The 23400-nt window shown below is 40.2% G+C and overlaps 1 protein-coding gene across 3 annotated transcripts in view; it reads right to left on the minus strand.

The window, feature by feature from the left end:
- Positions 1–23400, minus strand: part of epb41a (erythrocyte membrane protein band 4.1a) — a 74194-nt gene that overhangs the window by 41286 nt on the left and 9508 nt on the right. The window contains exons 2-15 of one of the 3 annotated variants that reach the window (XM_054606675.1): positions 22278–22606; positions 21081–21389; positions 18735–18839; positions 18507–18549; positions 18331–18406; positions 17597–17815; positions 16996–17083; positions 14699–14851; positions 14445–14542; positions 14157–14332; positions 10677–10921; positions 8584–8658; positions 5445–5495; positions 1730–1900 (exon numbers count right to left, since the gene is read on the minus strand). In XM_054606675.1, coding sequence (XP_054462650.1) covers positions 1730–1900; positions 5445–5495; positions 8584–8658; positions 10677–10921; positions 14157–14332; positions 14445–14542; positions 14699–14851; positions 16996–17083; positions 17597–17815; positions 18331–18406; positions 18507–18549; positions 18735–18839; positions 21081–21389; positions 22278–22598 — 2130 coding nt within the window. In that variant the 5' untranslated portion in view covers positions 22599–22606. Of the gene's footprint in view, positions 1–955; positions 1901–5444; positions 5496–8583; positions 8659–10676; positions 10922–14156; positions 14333–14444; positions 14543–14698; positions 14852–16995; positions 17084–17596; positions 17816–18330; positions 18407–18506; positions 18550–18734; positions 18840–21080; positions 21390–22277; positions 22607–23400 lie in introns of those variants that run through there. The other 2 variants (XM_054606676.1, XM_054606677.1) reach the window with 2 other exon arrangements.

Below are 23400 nucleotides of genomic sequence, written 5' to 3' on the forward strand. Positions count from 1 at the left end.
TTTTTTAACCAAATCTTAGGGTACTGTCTTATAGAAGGACCCTGCATTTAAATTTGAATACCTTCAACATTTAATTTGATATTATGGTTACATAGTGTTCTTAAACTAAATGTGTGTTTCAAGGCCGCTTCCCCAGATGTCAACAGTTGTTTGTGTGGAGCATCGGTGAACAGCTTGGCCTTTTTCAAAGCAGATGTTTTGACTTTGTCGTGGTAGGAAAAGCACAGATGTTACTAATAACATTAACGATGGCTCTGTTCTATTCATGTGTCCCAGTAAGTCATGACAGTGTGACAGTAAGCCAGCATGAACAGTAGCAGGACACAGAAAATGAAGCAGCTGAATGGATTGATTTGAGTATTTATACCTGTGCTTTTCCTGTGACATATAAAATATCTTCCATGAAAAGGGCCATGGTAGAATGACTTTTGGGCAGTGTACTTGATTTGTTGAGGGTCTTTAATCTAAATGTTCACAAACTACTTACAGACTCACAGTGAACCTATACGCTGCTGCAGTGTTTCAGTTCACAAATACTGGTTGCTTCCTGATGCTCTGGGCAAAGTGTTTTTGCTTTATTTTTATAATAGCTCTTGTTCCTATTGAGCTGAATGCACTCATTGTAAGTGGCTTTGGGGAAAAAGCATCTGCAGAATGATTGTAAGGTAAAGAGTCATAGAGCTCACCATTTGTTTTTAAAGATACATCGTTTACAAGGTATGAAAAACCCAGAAGATCATTTACCAACACTGCTTTGAAGGCACTGTATTTAAATTGGTATCTCTAGGGTGTACATGTTATTGTATAAGAAAGTATAAAACAATGGAAAATACATTTGTTATGGACAAATTCAGGTGATTAACTGTTTAATTTATGGTTCACATTATACAAATTGAGCAATTCAGTAAAAAATCATCAGGCTTTTTCTTTAAAAAAAAATCAGATGCTATGGCCAGCAGCGCTTCTCTTTGTAAAAGGAAAAAGGTGAGAAAAATCTGTGAGCACAGATTATTAAACCAAATTAAGAAATGATTAACTGGAGTGTACGGATCAGCTCAGTTTAGGAAGCTGTGTGCATAAATTAAACTATGCAAACAGTTTAGGGGAGTCCCAGAATATATCTTTATACTCCTCTGGAATTAGCATATAAATTGGGGAATTATAATTATTTTTAAAAACATTTCAGTAATCCATTTAGGTAATCCAACACAGTATGTAATTGGAGTACCAACTAATTCAAAATACACACAAATAGCAGGTGTTAAATATATTATTTCCTGCGACTATATGACTGTTCGAGGGATATGTGCGGACAATATAAAAATACTAGTGCCATAAACTGGCACTAGCTCATACTGCGGGCTTGATGTCTTATAATCACTGTTCCGCTGTCTCAGTGTCCAAGCTAAAGTTACTATTAGTAGTGAATAAGCTGCTAGTTAGTTGGCTAGCACACAAAGTTTAAACCAAGAGTTTGTTCCGGTTAACTGAGCTGCGTTTACTTCAGTCTTTACTGCATGGACACTATGGTTTAAAGGGTCAGTCGTAAATTTTAGAAAAACTCTCTTGTCTTACATGTTACCAAGAGTCAGATGAGACAAATGGCAGTTTGATTTCTAGTCAAAGACTCTATGTGTATGATCTGACTGACACATTGCATGAAATGATGTCTACTGGAGAGAAATCAGTACTGCTGCAGTGTCTTTGCTCCCATTGGTGGTGGACTCACCGCTGGTTGCAGCTGGCCGTTGATGCTCGCTGTGCGGAAAGGCGAGTTGGTGGAGAGACGCTTGTCCCACTCACTGGGCCGAGGCTCCGGCACCGACTCCATGAAACTCCTCTTCAGCTCACTGATGCTAGTGTGGTGACGCATGATCCCAGTCTGGGTCTTATCCAGGTCCTTAAACAAGAATGTAAAAGTCAGAAAAGGTAGATGGAAGGGATAAATGAGTACTAGGACTAAACAAATGTATGAAACAAATGCAAAAGAACAGCCATAGGAGAAAGTGAAAAGAACTATGGACCATGAAGAAAATAAACATTGATATGGTTAAAGACAGGGTCATGATAACAGAAATGCAGCAGCAGAGGATATCTCCTGATTACTGGTTACTCAGAAGGCACCAGCTCACAGATAATGGCTTTCATTGATGCCAGCAAGAGGAGATGTTGAATGATGTTGACTACATGATGGTGTAGTGTTTCTCTGAAAAACGTGCATATAGTTAGCAGGTCTGACCGAACCAAAGCATGGAAGGTAAATGGTGTGCACATCCAACATCAGTTGGTGCAGGACAAAAACAGCAAACAACGGAAAAGGAGAGGTAGTCCGTACACTGAATATTGCAAGCTCCCAAAAATATCAGCACCCTTTAGTAAAGCAACATGAGATGTTAAGAATCACTGAACCCACGCGCTGTGAGGAGGATGGTTCGACTGGCAAAAGAATCTCCAAGGATCACAGCTGGAGAATTGCAGGGATTAGTTGAGTCCTGTGGTCAGAGAGTCACCAAAACTGCCGTCATGTTAGTGTTAACAAACTAAAGCTGCAGTTCACTAATCGTAGCTGGGACTTTCAGTGGGACTGGGTGATATGGGAACAAGAAACATCAGAGGTGGGTTTGGGGTTGTCAGAAAGCTATAGCCATTTAAAGAAGCACCTCAGACGCACTGTGAAGTGTGGTGGTAGGTATTTACATCTTGTTAGAACACATGGAACAGCCCAGTATCATGGCAGGTCCTGAAATAGTCATCTGTTGGTTTCATGTACATGGACACCCGTTGACAATTTATTTCGTGTCGCTCAGCACGAAAACAATGACAATGGGAAGTAAATTAGAATCCTTGTTTGTCGTGTTGACTGAAATGGCTCATTGACAGCATGGCCATCACAGTACCAATAAATATGTGTGGGACGAGCTGAAGAGGGTTCACAAACGTTGATCTCTGAATTTGAAGGATCTGGGGAGATTCTGGATGGAGGGATAGTCTTGGATCCTGTGTCATGTGTTCACCAACCTCACTGTGCATTATATGAGCAGACTCAGAGATGTGAACATGGCAAAGGGAGGCTGCAATAATTGTGGTACACATATGTTCATATCATGATTTTTGATAAGTATCATGAGAAGAATTGAATGTTTATTTCAATTGAGTTACTAGAATTAAAAGTAGGATTATTGCGAATATATTGAATGACAGTTCATAGGGATAAACAAAGGAGACATATTTTCACAACTCGCTTTGCTATTTTTTACTAAAGGGTGCCAACAATTCTCGGGGCTCTGTATACAGCCTACTTTTTATCCACATGGATGTTGACCTGGAGAAAATCTTGAAGATAAAACATTGGATGTTTGACATCTGTTTGACAGTGGACATTCAGTGTGCAGACTTCCTGTTTTTTACCTCTTGGAATCATAATCATTAATGCATTATTATGCTTTCCTTAATGATCAACCATCTTAACAATGATTACATGCTCTGAAGCTAAGCTAGGCTTCAGCTGTCCTGGAGCTGCTGGAGATACAGTATCGCAGTACTGGACACGCAGATGAAACTTATCTGCTCTTCAGTTTCATTGATATCAAGCTAAAATGTCCAACAGTTGTTTTAATCATGTACAGCCATGTGAAACAGCAATGTGATAGTGGTGACCAAGTAGTGGGGAAACTATTTAAAAGACTGTAAGTGGTAGGCCAGCTGAGTCTGAGAAGACACAGAAACAGAGAGGTCACGTGTCACAGAAGTAGCTGGCTGAGGTTGTGTCCAGAAACCAGCTGTAGTTGTAAAAACCAAACTTTGAGCTGCTCTGTGGAGCTGCAGATTTCTCATAATACTAACAATATTCCCTGTGGGTTTGTCACATTGAGGGACCCCTTTTACACTCCATGTCGCCCTTTGATTCAATAGAACATCTATTATTAATGCAGCATCAAAACAGGACTTCAGTATCATACATTTCCAAGCTGTCAAAATGTCATCCCTCTCTTCTGTTATGATAAACACCAGCACGGAGAGACACAGTGATCACAGTAACACTCAGTCAATACAGTAAAAGCTTTGCAAGGGAGTTATGTTCATGAAAACAATAAACTGAAGGTCCATAAGGACTGATGACAAACAACATCAGTATCCAGAATCTGTTAGTGACATCACTGAGACATACATGACTGGGAAAGAAGTCAAAAGTGTTTTGTTTTCTAATGTTCTCTGTCATTAGACCCTTTTCAGAGCAGATATTTGAAACAAAGCAGCAATAGTTCTGGCAGAATGAATGATGTCTGCATTCCATTTAGATGAGTCAGTTCAGGGATGCTTACTCACTGACATAGCTTACTGAGCCCTCATTCATGTTATTTATACCTGAGCTTTTCCTGCTTTGACATGTCCAAATTTATCATCACACGTCAACCGTTTATGATGACCAAGGATCTTTTCTTCATACACTTGTCTGTCCTGATTGAACTATGGATGGAGAGCTAAATTGGTGTCAAGTTGATTTCTTAATAGCAGAAGTGTTTGCTTTTGTTTGCAACAACAGCAAATTAAAACAAGAGCAGAAAACAGGGTGGCTTTTTACCAAAACCTGAATCGCCTTTTAAAACAGGAAAACAAACAAATAGTGCTCTATCTGTAATATAATAAAGGTGCTTCTCTCCAGCCGCTAATAGAAAAAATAGTACTCTTCACCATCTCACCATCTGTGGACATGGTGATCAGTTTATTGTCACGGAGTATTATTGGGCCTGTTAAAGCAGTTGTAGAATGTCTCTTTATCAAGTCTGGGAAAATAACCCAGATGATGTCCTCAGGATTATCCCGGGTTGGGTTTCACACATCAAATGTGTATTGTGGAGTTTTAAAAACAAGGCCAATTACCAGCAGGGAAGGGGTTTGTGCTAACATTTTTAAATCATATTAGCAATCCCCCTGACTGATTATATCCAGGAGCTGCTTGTATATTATATATATTTTAAAATATGCACACACTTCGTTCGGCGCTCAAAGCTTTTTTATATTTAAAACAAGCCGATGGAGTGCATTTGTTTTTGTGACTGAAAAAAGATATACACCATTTATCTTTCAAACTCAAAAGCAAGTGTATTGTGAGCCGAGACAATATCATTACTCATATCTCAGACAATTTCACTGATGTGGTCAAGCTGCAGTAGCAGTTTAAACTTAAACATACCTTTCCCAATCATATATTTCACACAAAGAAAATATGAAATGACAAAGAAAATGTCAAAGTGAAGTGAAGCTACTTGCATGAGAATCAGAGAGGAAAATAGTGCATGCCAAGCCTTTAGGGTTTAGCTGAAAACGAGACAACAAATGAAAAGAAACAAAAGTGTCAAAGCAAAAAGAAAATCAACAGCACACATGCAGCAGAAAACCATGATGACAGTCAGAACAGATTTCTGAAGACTTAAGATACAAACCTCCAACATTAAATTGCTATGTCTGATATAAATAGTTTCACCCTCAAGTTTCTTTGCTCTTTTCTGTGGAAAATCAGGAAAAAAGGAAGAGCTGGTTGGAAATAATTCAGAATGAATTGAAACATTTCAGTATTTGATTTGCAATGGTGATGACATGAACCACAAAAAATAAAAAAGCTATGGGGTTGCAATTCCCAGGGTGCCGGTGGTGTATGTGATACGCCAGGCAGATACTAACTCGCCAATGTGAGTGAAGTCACATGCTATGCATGCAAAGGCTGCTGCAGTGCACAGTACAGGACGATGACCATGCTGCCGTCTGCTTGTCACTCCAGAAATTCACACACGTTAAATAGTAACATTCACTTTTCAATTTTTTTTACTAAACCTGCACATCATCACCTTGTAATGATCGCCTAAGTCTATCTTGATGTACAGCAGTTGTGAATGAGGAACGTTTGTGTTTTTTTTCCTTGGCATATTTAGTGCTGTACTTGTAAGTCTTATCAGTGGCCTGTAATGTTAACATAGGTTATGAATGGATCTTTTATTATTGTTACTATTATTTTTATTTTCCTCACTTGAATAAAATGGGGCAAGGGGGAAGTGACGTGAGGGAGAGTATGGAGCGCCCAGACGGGGGAAGCAGTCGGCGTTTAGTGGGCACAAAGAGCAGAAATGTAAAGCAAAGGATCGGAATCGAACTTTGGGGATTACACATCGGGGAACTTCAATGGACTACTGCAGGAAAAGACCCGCCAGCTAAAAGGACTGTGGTCAGACAGTGTGGGTTCTACACTTTATTGAACAGCGGCATCTCGCCACCTGTTAACATTATTATTTTGGCCTTGGGGATGTATTTATCATCGGACTATTTAAGTCGAATGAAGTAACTTTGGGACTAATGGGGAAGTATCGGTCCACACCAGGTATCAGATCCATTCCCTTAAATTTAGCAAATGTACTTTTCCCCTTAGGTTTTCATGTGTCATGTGTCTGCTCCCACCATGATTAATACGCGCCATCATTTGGCTTTGATGTAAACAAAGGAACACATCTAGATGCTTTATAGAGGATTCATGCTATTGACCTGAATATACTGCTAGCCCATCTCTATACTGCATGATAAGTAGACCAAACGCTGGCTTAGTCATAATAATAACATTTTTTTTATTTATTTTTTACTGTTTTTTATTGCTTATTTATAATACTTGTTTTTTTATTTCATTTTATTTTATCTTGTTTTTCTTTTACTATGTCTCTTGTTTGCACTATACCCTATGCTGCTGTAATCCTGTAAATTTCCCCGCTGCGGGACTAATAAAGGATTATCTTATCTTTTTTTATCTTATTTTTATTTTCCAATTCTGCTTTTGTTCCTACAAAGATTCGACAGGAAAAAAAACATGAAAAACATCCCAAAAACCTGCAGGGAATGACAATGACTTAAATGAACGGTGTGTAACATTTATGGGGCTTTAGTGGCTAAAGTGGATTTCAATATTATTTAGTCTGTTTTCTTTAGTATATAATCACCTGAACATCGGAATCAATGTGTTTCCATTACTTTAGAATATTGAGAGTCACAGTGTTTCTATAGTAGCCCAGAACAAACAAACCAAACAGAGGGACATTCCTATTTTCCGGATTTGTCTTCTTCCACTGCAGTTCTCCTACAAGCTTGGCACACAGCTGCAGTTTCAGTTGGGTGCAATCTGCCACCTCACCACTAGATGATTCAAAATCCTGCACCCTAGACCTTTTATATAATAACTTGCACAATGGAGTGATTTCTCCTTGGACATGAACAGGCCTTCACAGAGACACAAACAGCCAGAAATCATAAAGCATTCAATAGACCAAAGCACTTGGTGTCTCTGCACTGAAAAAACAGCACTGGCAGACAACAGACAAGCAATTAAAAGTCTCCTCATGTGTTACTGATGAAGGGATGAGAATGGTGAGTCAGCAGGAGCACCTGCTCACAAGCATGCTAACCTTCCTCACTCGCACCATCTCCATCTTTGTTTTGTCCTGAGGAGAGCGCTGCTCCACCATCAGAGGAAACACAGAGTTATTTGATGTTAAGGTCCTGTTTCAGTCTGAGTCTAACAATTTGTAATCATTTACAGAAAATACAACTTCACCATCCCAGTTGTACTGGTGCTAGTGCTATTTTAGTCAGAAACTGATAATCATACAAAAACATTTAATGTTGTGCGCCATAAATTCTCAAATAAAAACTACCATTAAAATGATGGCCAAGTGGCTAACACAAATAAAGGCAGGTTCCTAAGACAAAATGTACTATTTTGTGTACTATAAAAGCTTATGGTAAATTCAGCGTAATGGACATTATCACGTCACTCTAGCATTTCACTTTTTTGAAGAAATACTGTTTTAATTCACTAATGAATTCCAGTCCCTTTTACTCTGCCATTCTTTTGATTGGTGATAAGCTACAGTAAATTAAACGTATCACTTCCAGCAGATAGTTCACATAAAAGGTTGTCTAGGAAATAAGAGTGAGTTATATAAAGCTACAATGACGCAGTATAACTTGGTCTGCGACACAAATTCCTTATATTACGGTAGCTATCCCTTCAATATCTCTGGGTGTACTAAGCCATTGTTGGCAATACTTTTAATCAATAATCAGGACAGATTTTATTATATAAATGTGATTTAGCCCTTTGATTCTTGACATTTTACATTTGCTGGTTTTGCTAAAACAGAGTTTTTGGCCATCAACAATTGGAATGGACTGCTTCAATAAAATGTATAATATCACAATATATACTGATCTTGATAAACAATTACATTTATGGCAATATAGGATTGTATCCATATTGCTGACTCCTACTACACAAATCCCTTCCCTACGCAAACTGTGCAGTTTCATCAACACTTGACCGCAGGAAAAAATAAATATATATATTAACTGAAAAATAAAAGCAACTGGAAATCATCAGCAGAGTACGGAGTTTGAAATACTGTGTTGTTATGCTAATGACACTACTGCTGTAGAAATAAACATTATACTGCCTTTATCAGTATAACATGTAAACAGGTAAACATCTTTTCTAGTTTCAAGTGGTTTAACTCTGGTTCAGTCTGATCATGCGTCAAGCAAACAAACCTGGCTCTTTTTCTCTCTTTCCCCATTGGCGGTGGTCACGGTGGGGGAGTGCCTCCGCTCTCTCCTGGCCAGTGACTGGTAGCACAGACAAAGCTCACACATCAGGATCAATTCCAGGCAAAAACAGGGCTAAACATTCCGAAAAACAATTCTGTTTCCATATAGATCTAAAACATAACTTTCAAATAAAGAAACATCTCAATTCTGTCAAACTTGGTGCTAATAGCCTTGGAACTCGTGGTTGAAGGATGTGGACCGCATATAGACTTGTTCATTTAATCAATCTCTATTTATTAGAGAGACGAGATTGTCCTTTTCATTAATATCAACTACAATTACCACTAAATGATATATGTTCTCTTGTACACTGTATGAAGCATTTCTCTGTACCAGCACGTCATACTCTAGAGTGAGGTATAATAGCTTCAATGTGACCACTAGTTCAACATTCTTTTGCAAAGAAAACAAATAAGTACAATTATCAAAATGTGAAAGAATTACTTTAGGATGGGCCATTAGTTTTTACTTGCTCAAGTAATGTAATATGTACAGTTTGGAGGGTTGAAAAGTGTTAAAAACCTGTAGCAATGAAACAAAGGTTACATATGTAACAAAGGTTCTATGTATTCTGGATGAGCGCCAGAGGCTGCATTTAACACTGGATGTAATCCATCTCCTGCATTTGTGAAGCTCCTCAATGCATATCTGGGTGGACAGCACAAAACAAGTGGCTTTGCAAAACTTGGAGGGGTGTCAACTTTGTCTGCCAAACAATCCATTTTCTTGGCCTTTTTTGAAGGTATGGTACCCCTGGGTTAACCTGACTTAAACTGAACCATCTGAGAAGCTGGCATCGGAAACTGTTTGAAAAAGTGCAAGCACTTTCAGAAAATACAAGGCAGGTGATTGGATGCACTATCTGTCAATCAAACTCTTTCTGAAGCCAGTCAGGTGCGAAGCAAAAGCAATCATTAGGGTGAAATGAATTAACAACAAAAATGAACTTGTCTCCCACTAAGGGGGAAAGTAAACAAAAAAGGATATACGGCGACTACCAACTACTGTAATACTGATGCAAGGCTTACCAATCACTGCAAGGACAGAGATTTCGCCCAGCATCAGAAAAGTTTAGACAGGCTCCTCTTAAAAGAAGAACTTACTTTAAGCTAACAATCTAGAATTCGTACTTCTCTAGCTGAGCTTCAGAGTAGCGAGGACACTTGCCTTAGCCTTTCTGTAACGTCATTACAACGACATTAGTGAAATCACCAGTCTGTCAGCTAAGAGATACGAGTGTAGTCATGGTTGCCTCATCGCAGCCCTTTGATGCCGAAATGGTAACTCCAACCAAGTGGTAACAGGTCGACTAGGGAAAAAACACTGGTTATCTGCTTCTTTAAAGCGTTTACTTTCAACCTGCATTTGCGGGTTACCTGCGAGAAAACACAAGGGATATGTGAATATGAAGATGTGGGCTTATGTGGGAGGGACTGCCCTATGTCACCTAAGGTCATGTGTGAATTTATTTATATAAAATTCTGAACCTGCGCATGGCGAAATGAATAACACAGTTTAGCACTGTCTCTGGTAGCCAAGAAGAATGGAATAGAACAGCGTTTTTAAAAAGGTTCCCCCTGTGGAGGAAGGCAAATTACAATTCTGTAAACAATGACCTTACAAGTCAGTGGCCTATTTGCTTTCTTATTATGTATAACTCAATATTTAACCTTTTGCATACAGCAGTATACATTTCATCTCACTATTTATATTCATACCTCTGAGTCAGTGGCTCTGAGTATGGATCTATGAGTACTTTGACATTGTTTGAATCAACTTTCTTACAAACTCACTCACTCAAAAGGTGGCCAGCTGCACTGCTTCATTTAACCGTAAAGTATATGGCACTCATACATTTTGCATTCATGGGAGAATTGTGTATTTTTAATGACTTAATTGCTTGATTTAACCAGTGGGATAAAGACTGTATTTCTTTATTAATAACCTCTTCTGTCTATACTCTTCCCTGTTACCTCCCTTTTTTCTTCATAATAAACAGAATGAAAACTGGTGAGGAAAAGGACTGTGTCCACTACCTTGATTTCTGGAGTGGACTCTGGTCTTGGGCTGTGGCTCTTGGTGTACTCCGCTGGCTGACCCTCTGCCTTTACCTCTGCCTTCCTGTCTGCAGAGCGATGGCCTTTGGATGTTGAGCGGTGGTGGTCAGAGCGGGGCAGGGTGGGTAGCAGTTGTGACGGAGTGGCCTCTCCAGGAGACACCGGTGACATAACGGGGGCGCTGACTGGACGAGTGGATTTATTGTCAGGAGTGGATGCCATGGCTGGATTGGACAGAGAGTAAAGACAGCTCACTTTAAGAAACAAAACAAAAGATGTCATGTTTTATTGTGGTATCTGCAGCTTCTGGAAATATTCAAGACTTTTCAAAATAACTTTAATTATACCTAAAGGTTCAAATCAATAACATAACTCTGACATTTATGTATGTTAGGTCCAGTTTCCAGCATGCCCTCTCTAAACTTCCTGTGGATTTTAGCACACTTTTGTCTGCATTAAGATGTCATTCAGTATCATTCACCTCTAAACAATAAAACCATTCTGTCAAACTGATCATGATATAGCAAATGTCCATACATTCATCAGTTCATTCACTAATTCAGTTATGCGGATCTGGGCTGCTGTGCACGAGGTGGCCCAGTCGCCCTTCTCCTCCAGCCACGTCCTGCTGCACTGTCTGTAAATGATGGGCTTTAGAATCCCATCTAGCGTGTTCTGGGTCTGCCCGAGGGTCTCCTTCAAGTTGGATGTGTCCCGTCCTTATCAGATGCCTGTACCACTTCAACTGACTTCTTTCAACAGGATGGAGAAGGGGTTCTACTTTGAGCTCCAACCAGATGTCTGAGCTCTTCACCCGATCTCTGAGGCTCAGTCTAGAATCCTTCAAAAGGAAACCAGCCAAAGCACTTCTTTCACAATCACATTCTTTCAGATAACAATACTAATGAACATAAAACCCAACACCTGAAGGCATGTGAACAAGAACCTGAGAGTTGCATGGCCTTAGAGGCAAAACAAACCATCCCAATGCATAGCGGAGATCACAGGTCGAAGAAGCTAGCAGAATCACATCTTTCTTAAGAAATTCAGAAATGTGATCTTGAGACCACTAGTGGACACTCTCTGCCCGTGGCTGGGATCGTGTCTGAGAACTTCACAAAGGGAATCAGTGATAAGGCATAACCCTGGCGGAGCCAACCCCCACTAAGAATGTGCCCCACTTCCTGCTTTTCATATACATCATTACTTTGTACTAATGTTATAATGTTTAACAATGTTCCCATGCCCAAGGGATTCCTTCCCTGTGCTATATGAAAACAAAGTGTGACTGTCTATTTTATTAACACAACACAATGCGATCATTTCTCTCCCACTGTTTGTTTGGCTGTGGTATTAGCTGTAGTATAAGGCTGCTCATAAAGTTTAATAGACGTTGTTTATGAGTGTGTCTATTTCAACGGATGATATAGGCTTGGGTATGTTTGAAACCAACCAATTGAGTACAAAATCTAATTTGACCAAAGCAGAACTGTTAGTACCTGAGGATCTGCACACTTCCAGACAGATCTTTTCAAAGACATTGTGGTGTTGCACTCTGAAAAATGACGTTAGTAGTAGTGTACAGAATGAAAAATGAGCTGAGAGAGAAGTTCTAACCTCTCCACACCTAGCAATGCTAAAATATTCATGGTGCTGAACTCAGTTGTAATCATGGGAAGTGACCAATCATTGCACGAAGTGAGTGTGAATGTCAGATTGTTGGTTTCAAAAAGTTAAAGAAATGGTCAGACACAGCTTCGCTAATTCCAACATGGGCAAAGTATGAAAGGAGGGGGTTTCTTATGATGTTCCACCACCTGACATACAGTTCAGATGAAGCAGCTTTATGATGCAACCCCCCAAATTGTGATATCAGACAAGTGTGGGGGGAGGGGTTTCTTAGGCTTGGTTTTGAAGCATACTGAGGCTATCAAACACACAGTGTAAGGGTACACACTCAACACTCTACTGCCTCGGGGAGGATGATTTATCACTTCATGACAAGTTAGAGGGATTCCAGCGTAAATAAAAAGACTTAAGCTAAACTTTTTTTTTTTATTGATCTCTCAAGACAAAACCGTGCTGTAAATCTGTTAATTTAATATGTTATTTACGTCTTCCCTGTAGACTAAAACAAATTCTACGCATCAGATTGTCTAAAATTCTTAACATTTGTTGGTGGACAATGTTGTCTATAAGTATATCAGACTGAGGTGTAGTACAGCTGATGGGCAGCAGTGCAGTGCTACAGCTGTTATGAAACGTTTATCAAAAATATATGAAAGTATCACGTTTATTTTCAAAACTTCTCCCGCACACAGTGACTAGCATTAGCCAAACAGTAACATATAATAATAGGTGAGATTTATATTAAATTCAACAGATTATATATAGGGGTCAGGGCTCACCAAAACCTCCCGTGGGATCATGATAATTTATGCCAAATTTCATGGTAATAAAGCCAGTAGCTGTTGTTCTGGATGGATGGATAGTTGGTTAGACAAGTATCAGTGACGGAGCTCAAAGGATGGCCGGGATCAGTCTAACACTTTTGTTGGATAGCAATAAAATCTTGTCCCCACTTATTTAGGGCCTACTAACACTGCTACAAATGATTAAATATTAGTCCTACTTTTCATTTCAGTTATTTTTTTTTAACGAGCATCAGTCCTGATCACAACTACCAAATAGTCAAAATTGTAACCCTTTAATTGACACTTTTTGATATGCCACTATGTTTTTAAATTAAAAAAAACATATTTATGATTATTTTCTTTATCATAATGTACACATGCACACATACACTCACCACTCTCAGACATTCAGATATCAACACACAAACACTTTAGTTGTACACATTTGCTAAATTGGCCTGCAGAGCTCATTAATACAGAAGGGATGCCCCGACTGGAAACCAGGAAAATAGCCTAAAACAAACAAGAGAAAATGACTCAATGTAAAAACTACAACTCTGAAGCCAGGGCTCTAGAATGTGTGCCAACATAGAATGCATGGTTTTATGTTGTAAAGGCTCACAGTTTTCTGTTAGGGTAAAGACACATGAATCAGAGCAAATGATAAAAACGTCATGAGAACCACTTGATCTGGGCTCATATCATGCATCCCATACACTGTCATGTAGACACACAAGTACAGCCCTACAAAGATGCACACACACACACACACACCTTAAAAGTTCCATAGCTCTTCACTGTAACTCATATACAGAAATGTTCTGCACCTAAAAGGTATATTATATTATATTCTAATGAGTCTGAAGGACTGCGCATTTACGTGGATGAGCGTATTTCTATCTCTCTAGCTGCACACACACACACACACACACACACACACACACACACACACACACACACACACACACACACACACACACACACACACACACACACACACACACACACACACACACACACACACACACACACACACAGAGTGTACCTCCATCCAGGCTGCGAGAGTTCCTCTTGCTGGAGGAGCGCTGGAACAGAGGAGCTGGTCTGTCGATCAGAGAGCTTGCCTGTCTGGTCTGAGCCTGAGTCCGACCACTGTAGCGAAACTTAGAGCCCAACGCCAGGAACGTCCTGGGAGTGGTGGCCATCTCAGTGGAAGTCAGCCTGCAGACAAAGATCATTGAGACTGATCTTCCGGTCTGACTCTGACAGTTCCTTCAACTTAAATGCTGCACAGCCATGAGAACAAAGTGACTTCAAGAATACAATAGCCTACCTGAAGAAGGTGTGATGTTCTACACACACTTTCCACAGCTTCTTGGCTGCCTTGTAATTGGGTAGTTTGAAGCCAATTGCACTCTCATAATGTTCCACCTGTTAAAACAAGAAAAACAAACCTGCTTAAGAGATGACTAATGAAATTAGCTTTATGGTACCATTCAAGGTTAGAGTGAGTTCAGTGTTAAACAACCAATGAACTACAGATTTTACAGGTGGATGGATATTTGTGGATATGAAAACAGCCTTTACCTCTGAGGGTCTTATTTTGATGAAGAAGCTGCTGCGCTTGTAGGAGACCTTGAGGACTTTGGGCCAGGGGAAACGGTTGATCCTCAGTTTGTCTTTGTAAACCATCAGACCACTGGAGCAAACCCCCAACATGATGTCAACACCATCCAAATCCTAACAGAGACACCCAGAGAGACAGAAAGATTCCCATTAACCGAACACTAAGGAGAGCCAAGACCTTCTGAGGGAGCCTGGAATGAACAACTAACATAAAGTAAGATCTTGAGTTCAAACACAAGGCTTCTTCAGCTTCAGTCAGCCTCCAGTCTCTGCCTCCAATCTGTTGGAGGGCTAACCACCATTCCTCCTCCTAATGAGTATTTGATGGTGGGGGTGCAGAGTTTTGTCTGAAGGGCGAGGTATGTGCAGGTTGAAGTCATAGGGGCAACAGTTTTATCACTACTCCTCCCTGGATCAGCACATACGGGCTCCTCTCCTTCTGTCTGTATGAGAATTTAGTGTGTGCTATCGGCTTCAATTAACATGCGTCAAATCATGCGTCACCTTGCAACCTGGCTGTTTCACACCTAAACTGTTGGGTTCGGCTCCTTCAGTCGGGTGTGAAAGCTGCCAGTCAAACCAACTAAACAACCACACGACAAACAGTCCAGGCCCATGAAGATTGATGCAGTGCCTTTGTGGTGTAAAAGCAAAGTACACCAACCACTTAATTTTGTGATCGTAAATGGGATTTTAAGTTCACACCTGACTTGTTTTTAAAGACCCTGTGGTGGGTTTGCCTGTTTGATTCTGTTCATTTCGTCCGTCAAACTCTGGTATAGACCAAAGAATTGGTCACATAAGGTAAAGTGCAGCATGACCTGTCCGTTAGAACGACATTTTCCTGCTTCTGTCCACGTAGTGCTAATAATGCCACATGATGTAACTAAAATTGTCTAATGAATGAGGTACCAGTCAGTCCATATTGCTTGTTTCTGGGTTTGTTAGTGAACATGAACCGGACCAGAACTAAAAGACAACAATGGGTCATCTTCTTCCTTGGTCCTTGTTTTGTTTTGTCTTATTGGAGCTTATGAAATAAATAGTTCTGTATCCAGCCCCTTCATTTAAATTCATGAGATATAGAGATTCTTATTTTCAGCCATTCTCACTTTTAGGTTTCTGCCTTATCAGCCAACAAAAAGCAATTACAGATCTGAAGATAATCTTTGAGTTCATGCTATTTACAACTTGCAAGTTTTGTTTGTACACTTGCTATTGGCTCTAAGAATTGTTTCTGTAAGCTAATTCAATACAGGTTTAAGGTTCTTTAACATTCTAAAAAATTTACTTTTAACATAAATTTGTTATATCTTTTCCAGTTAATTGTAAATACTAATAAAGTAATGATGACATTGTAATATTTACACACATTTTACATGTAAATGGTTTATTCTAGACTCTCCTAAAGTGCTCCCAATAGTGGTGATCAGTACACACCATGTGTTTTTGGAATATTAACTCCTGTATAGTATGCACTACTACCAATGACAATCCATGTATGAAGGAAAGTTGTTTAATGATGCAGCTTTCTTGTACTGCTCACCATCTTCCACAGGGGGCAGTATAGTCCTCTTCCACATCTGGTTAAATTCCTGCTCTGACATAAACAGATTGACCTGATTTCAGCTGTGAAAAGTCACATGTCTCCCTGCTTTTAGGCCAAGCATGCACCCTTCTCTGATGCATGATATTACAATACTAACAGAGAAAGCAGCAAGCACATGATGTTTGTTTTTTTGTTTTACAGTTATGCTGTTTGCTGTCACAGAGAATTGAAAGGCTGATCAAGTGGATTGTCTCTTGTATTTCAGCGATGACGGATACTTGGATCTAAAGGATGACCTACTACTTACTAGGCACTTTGTCAAGCATTTAGTAGTGATGAGGGTTTAGGTTGGTGGTAACACATAGAATGCGGGGGGTCTAGAGGTCCTCCCCCAGGAAACGATGACTGTCACACGCTTTCATTCCGGGGAAGTTTTCTGCTTATATTCATGGATATTCCACTCAATATTTCATCTGCAATGTTCCACCATCACATTCCACCGAGCACATTCACATCATACCGATGCATAGAGATGGAAGTTTTTAGAGGAAAAAAGAACTGAGGTCCGGACCAGTTATGAGGTCATGAGAAGCATATTTCTCTATGTTTCCTCAAATATTGGTAGGAACACTCCTGTCCACCCAAAATATTATTAGGGACATGTCCTTACCATCAATATGCAAACCTAGGTCCTACATCCTGTGCTCACCTTGGCCTGGTGAAGGTCCACTCCATACATGGAGAGTTTCTTGGCATTCTCCAGGAACATCAGGTCTGCCTGGGCTGGACTCATTGACCTGCCACAACATCACAGCAGGAATCCCACAAACTCTTTAGTTACTGTGACTGTGAAGATGCTTTGATATGAATACTGAAAGTGGTTCTGATTTTACAGCCATCATTTACATTTAAGGTATCAGGATGGAAGATTTCATGAAATCCCTCAAAGATGGGCTTTTTTGGAAGAGCAGGGAAAGTGTCTCTTCCCCTCATATCTGATTTATCTTTTATTCAAGCAGTCCTTTGTGATGTAGTTCATGTGAAGTTTACACATAATACAGTAATGGAGTTGGTTCTGTTGAGTGACATAGTCAAAAGTTAAAGTGAGGTGCATTTACTCATGTGCTATAATTTAGTACATATTTTTCATTGTTACGTAGTAATTCCATTCATACTACTTAAAGATACTTTAGAGGCAGGTGCACTATCATCCTCGCTACATTTAATCAAGATACTTGAGTGCATTTTGCAGACAATACTGATTTGACTTTTTGGGTAAAGAATGTGAAACACCAAGGCAGAGTTCTGACCTGTATGTGCGGTGCAGTTCCATCATTTTTTCCTCCAGCTCCTTGGTCTGACCCTGGGCCATTTTCATATCCTTAGTGTATTCGTTGCCGTGCACCTCAGGGTCGTACTCGCCCAGCTCCGACTGCAGGGCGTAGGAGCCCAGCAGGGACAGGGTGACAAAAGAACAGGGAAGGCGGCCCTGCAGGATGTCCTTCCGCAGCTGGAGACACAGGTAGTACCTGCAATGCACAAACAGGGATCATATGGAGTCTGTATGGAACTATGGATTCATAATAACAGGTTATTGTTCTACAATGTTTAAATCAAAAGGCTTTATTGTGATCTTGTATTCAATCAGCCTTGAGGAACAGGTCCAAGGAAATTAATTATGTATTTCAGCTCTTGCCCAGCAGGCTAGAGCCACTGTTGCTGACTTCCAGAGGTTTAAGACTACCATTTAAAAAAAGGTCAAACTTTGACAAAAAATATATATATTTGCTTAGCATCCTAGTTCATTCATTGTTTTAATGTTTGACTTTTGGCAATTATTGTGTTGGTTTGTGAGTTATATGGTTGGACGCCCGCATCATTTCCCCTAAAAATCACATGAATCTTTGAATACGGAATGCAATGTTTTCCTATCCTATTCCTATTGTCTCATTTGGAGAAATAAATCCTGTCCCCATTAGGCATTTGATACAATAAACTGATGTTCAGGTAGTAGTCGACAAAATCACTGGAACCAATGTAGTACCTTGTTATGTCCTCAGACAGTTGGGCTGGGTCTGGTGGATAGAATTTCACATTAAAAGTGAAATTATAGTTGGCACCTTGAGAAAGAAAAGGAGGGTGTGATGAAATAATAGTAAACATGGATTAGAAACCGGAAAATGAGAACAGAGGATGCATTTTTGGGTAAGTTTCGCTCACCTTGTACCTGCCTGCGGATCTCCTTGGTTAAGTCCATCCAAGTCTGGTAAAAATAAATGAGGTAGGTATGATATCATCAAACATTGTTCAGTGTAAGAAGTCCTTCAACAGTGAGGGCAACGGGTAACTCTTTCCATCAATTACATTAACATATAAAGATCTGCCCTCATCTTGTCCTAATCAAACACCGAGGTTGGGATTGTTGGAATACTACCTAATGATGCTCACCTTCATGGTGGCTGTCTCCCAGATGACCAGGCCATAGTAGTCTTTCTCCAGCAGGTTGAGGTGGTCACACACCTTCATGAAGAGCTCCTGACCTTTTGCATGTTTCTGACATACACATGCATGCGGAGAACAAGAAACTGAATAATTACAACCTGACATCACATAAAGGACAATGTATTAATTAATGTGCTGAATATGACTGAGCAGATGGTGAGAACAGCACAAAGGCTCAGGGGAGCGGTCAGTTTTCCTACTGGACTGTTTAACAGCAGTCAGGGACTCAGTTGAGAAGAGGACCCTAACCCTGAGATATACTGTAACCACAAGGAGCCTTTCTTTCCAACTAAACATTAAACCAGCTTTGACTGACTGAGTTTTATGGCAATGGAGGTATTCTGTTACAGATCCATCAAGGCTCGAGCTCTTATAGTTCATCATTCTCCTGTTAAGTTTCAGATTTCAAATCATGTGGTGGTCCATTTGGAATTAGACAAGAAGTTCCTTCAGGGGATCTGCAGAATATGATTTCTAAGAAGATTGTGGACGAAGAGGAAAAGGTTTATCAGATTAGTGTTTAAAAAAATGTTGCAGAGCTTTCGGTGTCAGTGATACCAGACAGAGAAGAAAAGCTGTGTACTGTCAGTGAGTGTATGTGATTCTTAACAGACTTAGCTGTAGGAATGAAGGGGAAACTCCTCATCAGTAATTGGTGTTACACTGAGGTTAGTTAAAAGTTTGAGGAGTGATCCATGACTGATTGATCATCCATTTGGATTCAAGTTTTTAGATAGCCTAAAAAACTTTCCAGTGGTTTTACAACTCCCTTGCAGTGCTTGCCATCCAATGTATGACAGCTGAATCTGTATAAAAGGATTCCTGTTTGGGAGAGGGATATGATGGAAAGTGCCAGGATTAGTTGGTTGTTGTAAATTTCTGCATGTGGGAAGGTGGCCTTTGCTGTTCGCAGGATGCTTTTTAGATTGTGATCAAGAATGGAGGTGTTCCATTGAGGCAATGTTTCTAAGATAAAAGATAATGAGGAAACGTTGGAATGGGGTCCAATTGGCCTTCGTGTTAACCTTTGTGTGTCTTTGTCCAGTGGAGGAGAAAAGCTGAGTATGCTATTGATAAGGGTCTAGAGGGACCTGGGGGTAATGTTTGGATAGAGATGATTGTCACAGTATTTGTGAAGATATGGTAATGTGTCACCCCTTTCTTTCTTAAACCAAATATTGAAGTGTTTTGAGTTTGGACTGTGATCTGATCCAGTGAGAACCTGAAGGATGACTTGTAGCCATTTGGAGGCGTTACCATTCAAAAAGTCATGTTGATTTGATGCTGCAGGACAAATAGTTCCAGAGAGCCATTTTGTCACCTTTGAAAATACACAGGTTGTGATTGGTTTCTCGGAGAACATTGGACATGCCACAAATGGGGGTGATACTGAAGTTAGTTAAAGAGAGTCTGAGTTAAACACTGGATGTTTTCCATTTCCTTTTGGGTTGCAATCTGGGTAAGGATCTAGAGAGCGGTACTAGCTACCGTGAGGTAAGGCGTGGGTATATATAGTCTTGGTGAGTTTAAACAATAATTGAATCCAGCTGTCCAGTGGATGTGAAGACTGTTACTTTGAAGGTTGCGACATTCAAAAAAATGTATCTTCAAGTGGCTGGTCAGCAGTCTGAACTTGATAGAAGTGTGGTGGGAATCCAAGGTTTCAACAAATTATTCAGAGGCCAAATTCCCCAGATGTTCTCCACCAATCAAAAATAGTGTGAAGGGTGCTTGGACCCTTTGGGGAACCAGTTTCCTCCTAAGTGACTAGGCCAGGGCAAAGTGTTTGCCCATTGCTGCAGATCTGCAGGTAGAATTTTCCAACAAACCCTACATCATTTTGCATCAGTCTGATATAAAAAGCTTCAGAATGGCTTGGTCTGGTTGAGATTGCTCTGGGTATTTCTCTAGGATTTCTTTCATTATCGATGATTGTGCTGATTATTTTCTCGTCCGTTTGGTCTATGAAATGTTACAAAATAGTAAATCATCGTAGTTTCCGTGAATCCAAGGTTTCAGATTTGTTGTCAGAAAAACAGTGCAGAAGCCAAAGATATTCCCTTACATGACAAGAAAAGGATTTCAGAAGCTTGAATCAGGAAATGTGATGAGATGTTAATGAATTTATCAATTTTAAGAATTGCTTAATCATTTTAAGTCATTATCAAAAACAAGGGGTAAATATTTTGGGGTTCCAGCTTGCTCAGTGTGAGGTCTTATAGTTCTATGTTGAATATCATTATAAAATGTGTGCATAATGAATGAAAGAATAAAGATAGATAAAGCTCTTACATCAAGCTCACACTCATAAAGAGCGTCATCCAGCAGGGTGACTCTGATCTGCATGGTCTTGGGTCGGCGAGGAGCTCTGGGAGCTTTGGCCTCCTCCTCTGTCATCTTCTCCTCCTCCTCCTCCTCCTCCTCCTCCTCTCTCTTACTGCCTCCTTCAGGACCAGACTCCTTCTCCTCCTCCTTCTCCTCCTCCTTCTGCTTGTCCTCGTCTTCCTTCTCCAGGGCAGCCTCCTCTCCTTTCTCCTTGTTGTTCTCTTTGTCCTTTCCACCCTCCTCCTCCTCAACTTCTTTCTTCTCTACCTGGACAGCCTGACAAGACACACTTTAATTACAAAGCAGTCTACACACTCTTAATTATGTGTTTTCCTGTGAAACATTTAGTCTTGACATTCGCAGTTTTACCACTAAACACATCAACCTGTTGCTACTTTTTATGTCTTTGTCTCCTTACTTTTTTATACAAACGATATAATTAGGCAATTGTTTGTTCATGCATAGCCCAATAAATAATACATCTATCTGGTAACAATCAAGTTGAATTGTCTTACATGCATATGTGTTCCTTAGCAATGGCTGATACGCCTGTAACGCTCGTTAACGTCTTGCTTCCAGACAGCATGATTTATTTGTACATCAGGACGTGTTGAGGACGGCCGATCCACTGTGTGTCACAGTGCCGTGTCTCAAAGCAGTAAAAAGAAAGTTAAGACAGAGGACTGAAACACCTCCTGTGTAGATCAGTACTTGAGCTGAACAGTCTTTTCAAGCTTCAAGCCTGCTCTCCACTGTAATCACTGTAACTACAGTGAATGTGTGTTGGGCTCTGTGAATGCATCTTGGGTGTCACTGACTAAAGCACTGAAGCTGCTGCTAACATGCTGTTTTTTCCGGAAAGTTTTCAGATCACAGCAAAACACTTTACATACATTGTAACAGCAAATACAAATGAAACGCGAGTCCCAACCTAAACGTCCTGTCATTCAATGAGAAGTCTCTAATAAAGTCAAAAAGTGAATGGAAGTGAAAATGTATCAGTGGATTCCCTGTGAAAAGAGGGGGGCAAGCCTCCTCAATGCTCATCAGGGATTCAGAATAGAAACTGTCTGAAAGCATTAGTTAGCAATGTCCAATGAATGATCAGTCATTTATTTAACAGAGAATTGTGTGAAGAGAGCTTCTGATATACTGTAGACTGACCTGAGCCTCAGCACTGCTCACCGAGTGCTGGTCCAGGGCCACTTCTCCCTCGGTCCTGAGTTCAGGTTCAGGGTCAGCGATGGGGGCTTTAGCTTCTTCTTCTTCTTCTTCTTCCTTGCCGTCCTTCTCTCCCGCCTCACTCTCGCACTGCGAGCGCTTCTTCAGGAATGAGGAGAAGAGGCGGGAGAGGCCTCGGCCGGCCGAGTTGCGGTTGCGTGGCCGGAGCTGCTCCTCCTCTGGTGAGGGGGGCCTGGCGTCCTGGCCCGCTTCCTCCTGCTGCCTCGGCTTCTTCTGGTGACTCTCCGCCTCGTCTGTTGTCATGGCAACAGCTGTGGAGAAATAAATAAATAAATTTAAAAAACAGAAACAGCCCTGTGTACAAGCTAATCCAGATCAGACAAGCGAAGAACATATCTTAATACCAGGTTGAAACGGCGCCTTTGACTGCCTTTATTATTATTATTACTATTATTATTATATGGTAAATTGTAAATATTGCCATACAGTCTTCTGATCACTCAAAGCTGATTAACACTACATGTCATCATTCACATCCATTCATACATTGATCATTATAATTATTGATATTATTATGATTATTATACATTATATTATTATGATCATGATGATATAGATTATTCTGATTACGGTTATGGTTATTATTATTATTATTATTATTATTATTATCCATTAACATGCAAATTTGTTATTGTTTCAAGAGTTGCCTACTGCTTCAAATTTCCACATCACACCTATGTGGCATCGTCCAAAAACTAGACCATGATCAGCTTTCAAACCATTTGTGATGTCACACAGTCCTGGTCGTACACACACAGCAGATCAACAACCTTCTAATGTCAAACTCTGCACATTGTGAGAGGATCACAGTTTTGAGTGGTTCTTCAGTATCAAGCAGGCCAGTCAATGAGCTGCAGCCACCGTGCAGACAGCAGTCTTACAGGTAAACGTTCACTGTATGGACTATATTTTTCAAGAAAAATATCCTTTCAGCAGCCTCTCTCCTGTCCTGTATTGTCCTGAGTACACTTTGTCCTTCACAGATTTTTCATACGTTTAATAAAACCCCATCCAGCTAAACATGAATTCCATCATTGAAATAAAT

Source organism: Anoplopoma fimbria, chromosome 10 (assembly GCF_027596085.1).
Source record: "Anoplopoma fimbria isolate UVic2021 breed Golden Eagle Sablefish chromosome 10, Afim_UVic_2022, whole genome shotgun sequence".
Classification (NCBI taxonomy): domain Eukaryota; kingdom Metazoa; phylum Chordata; class Actinopteri; order Perciformes; family Anoplopomatidae; genus Anoplopoma; species Anoplopoma fimbria.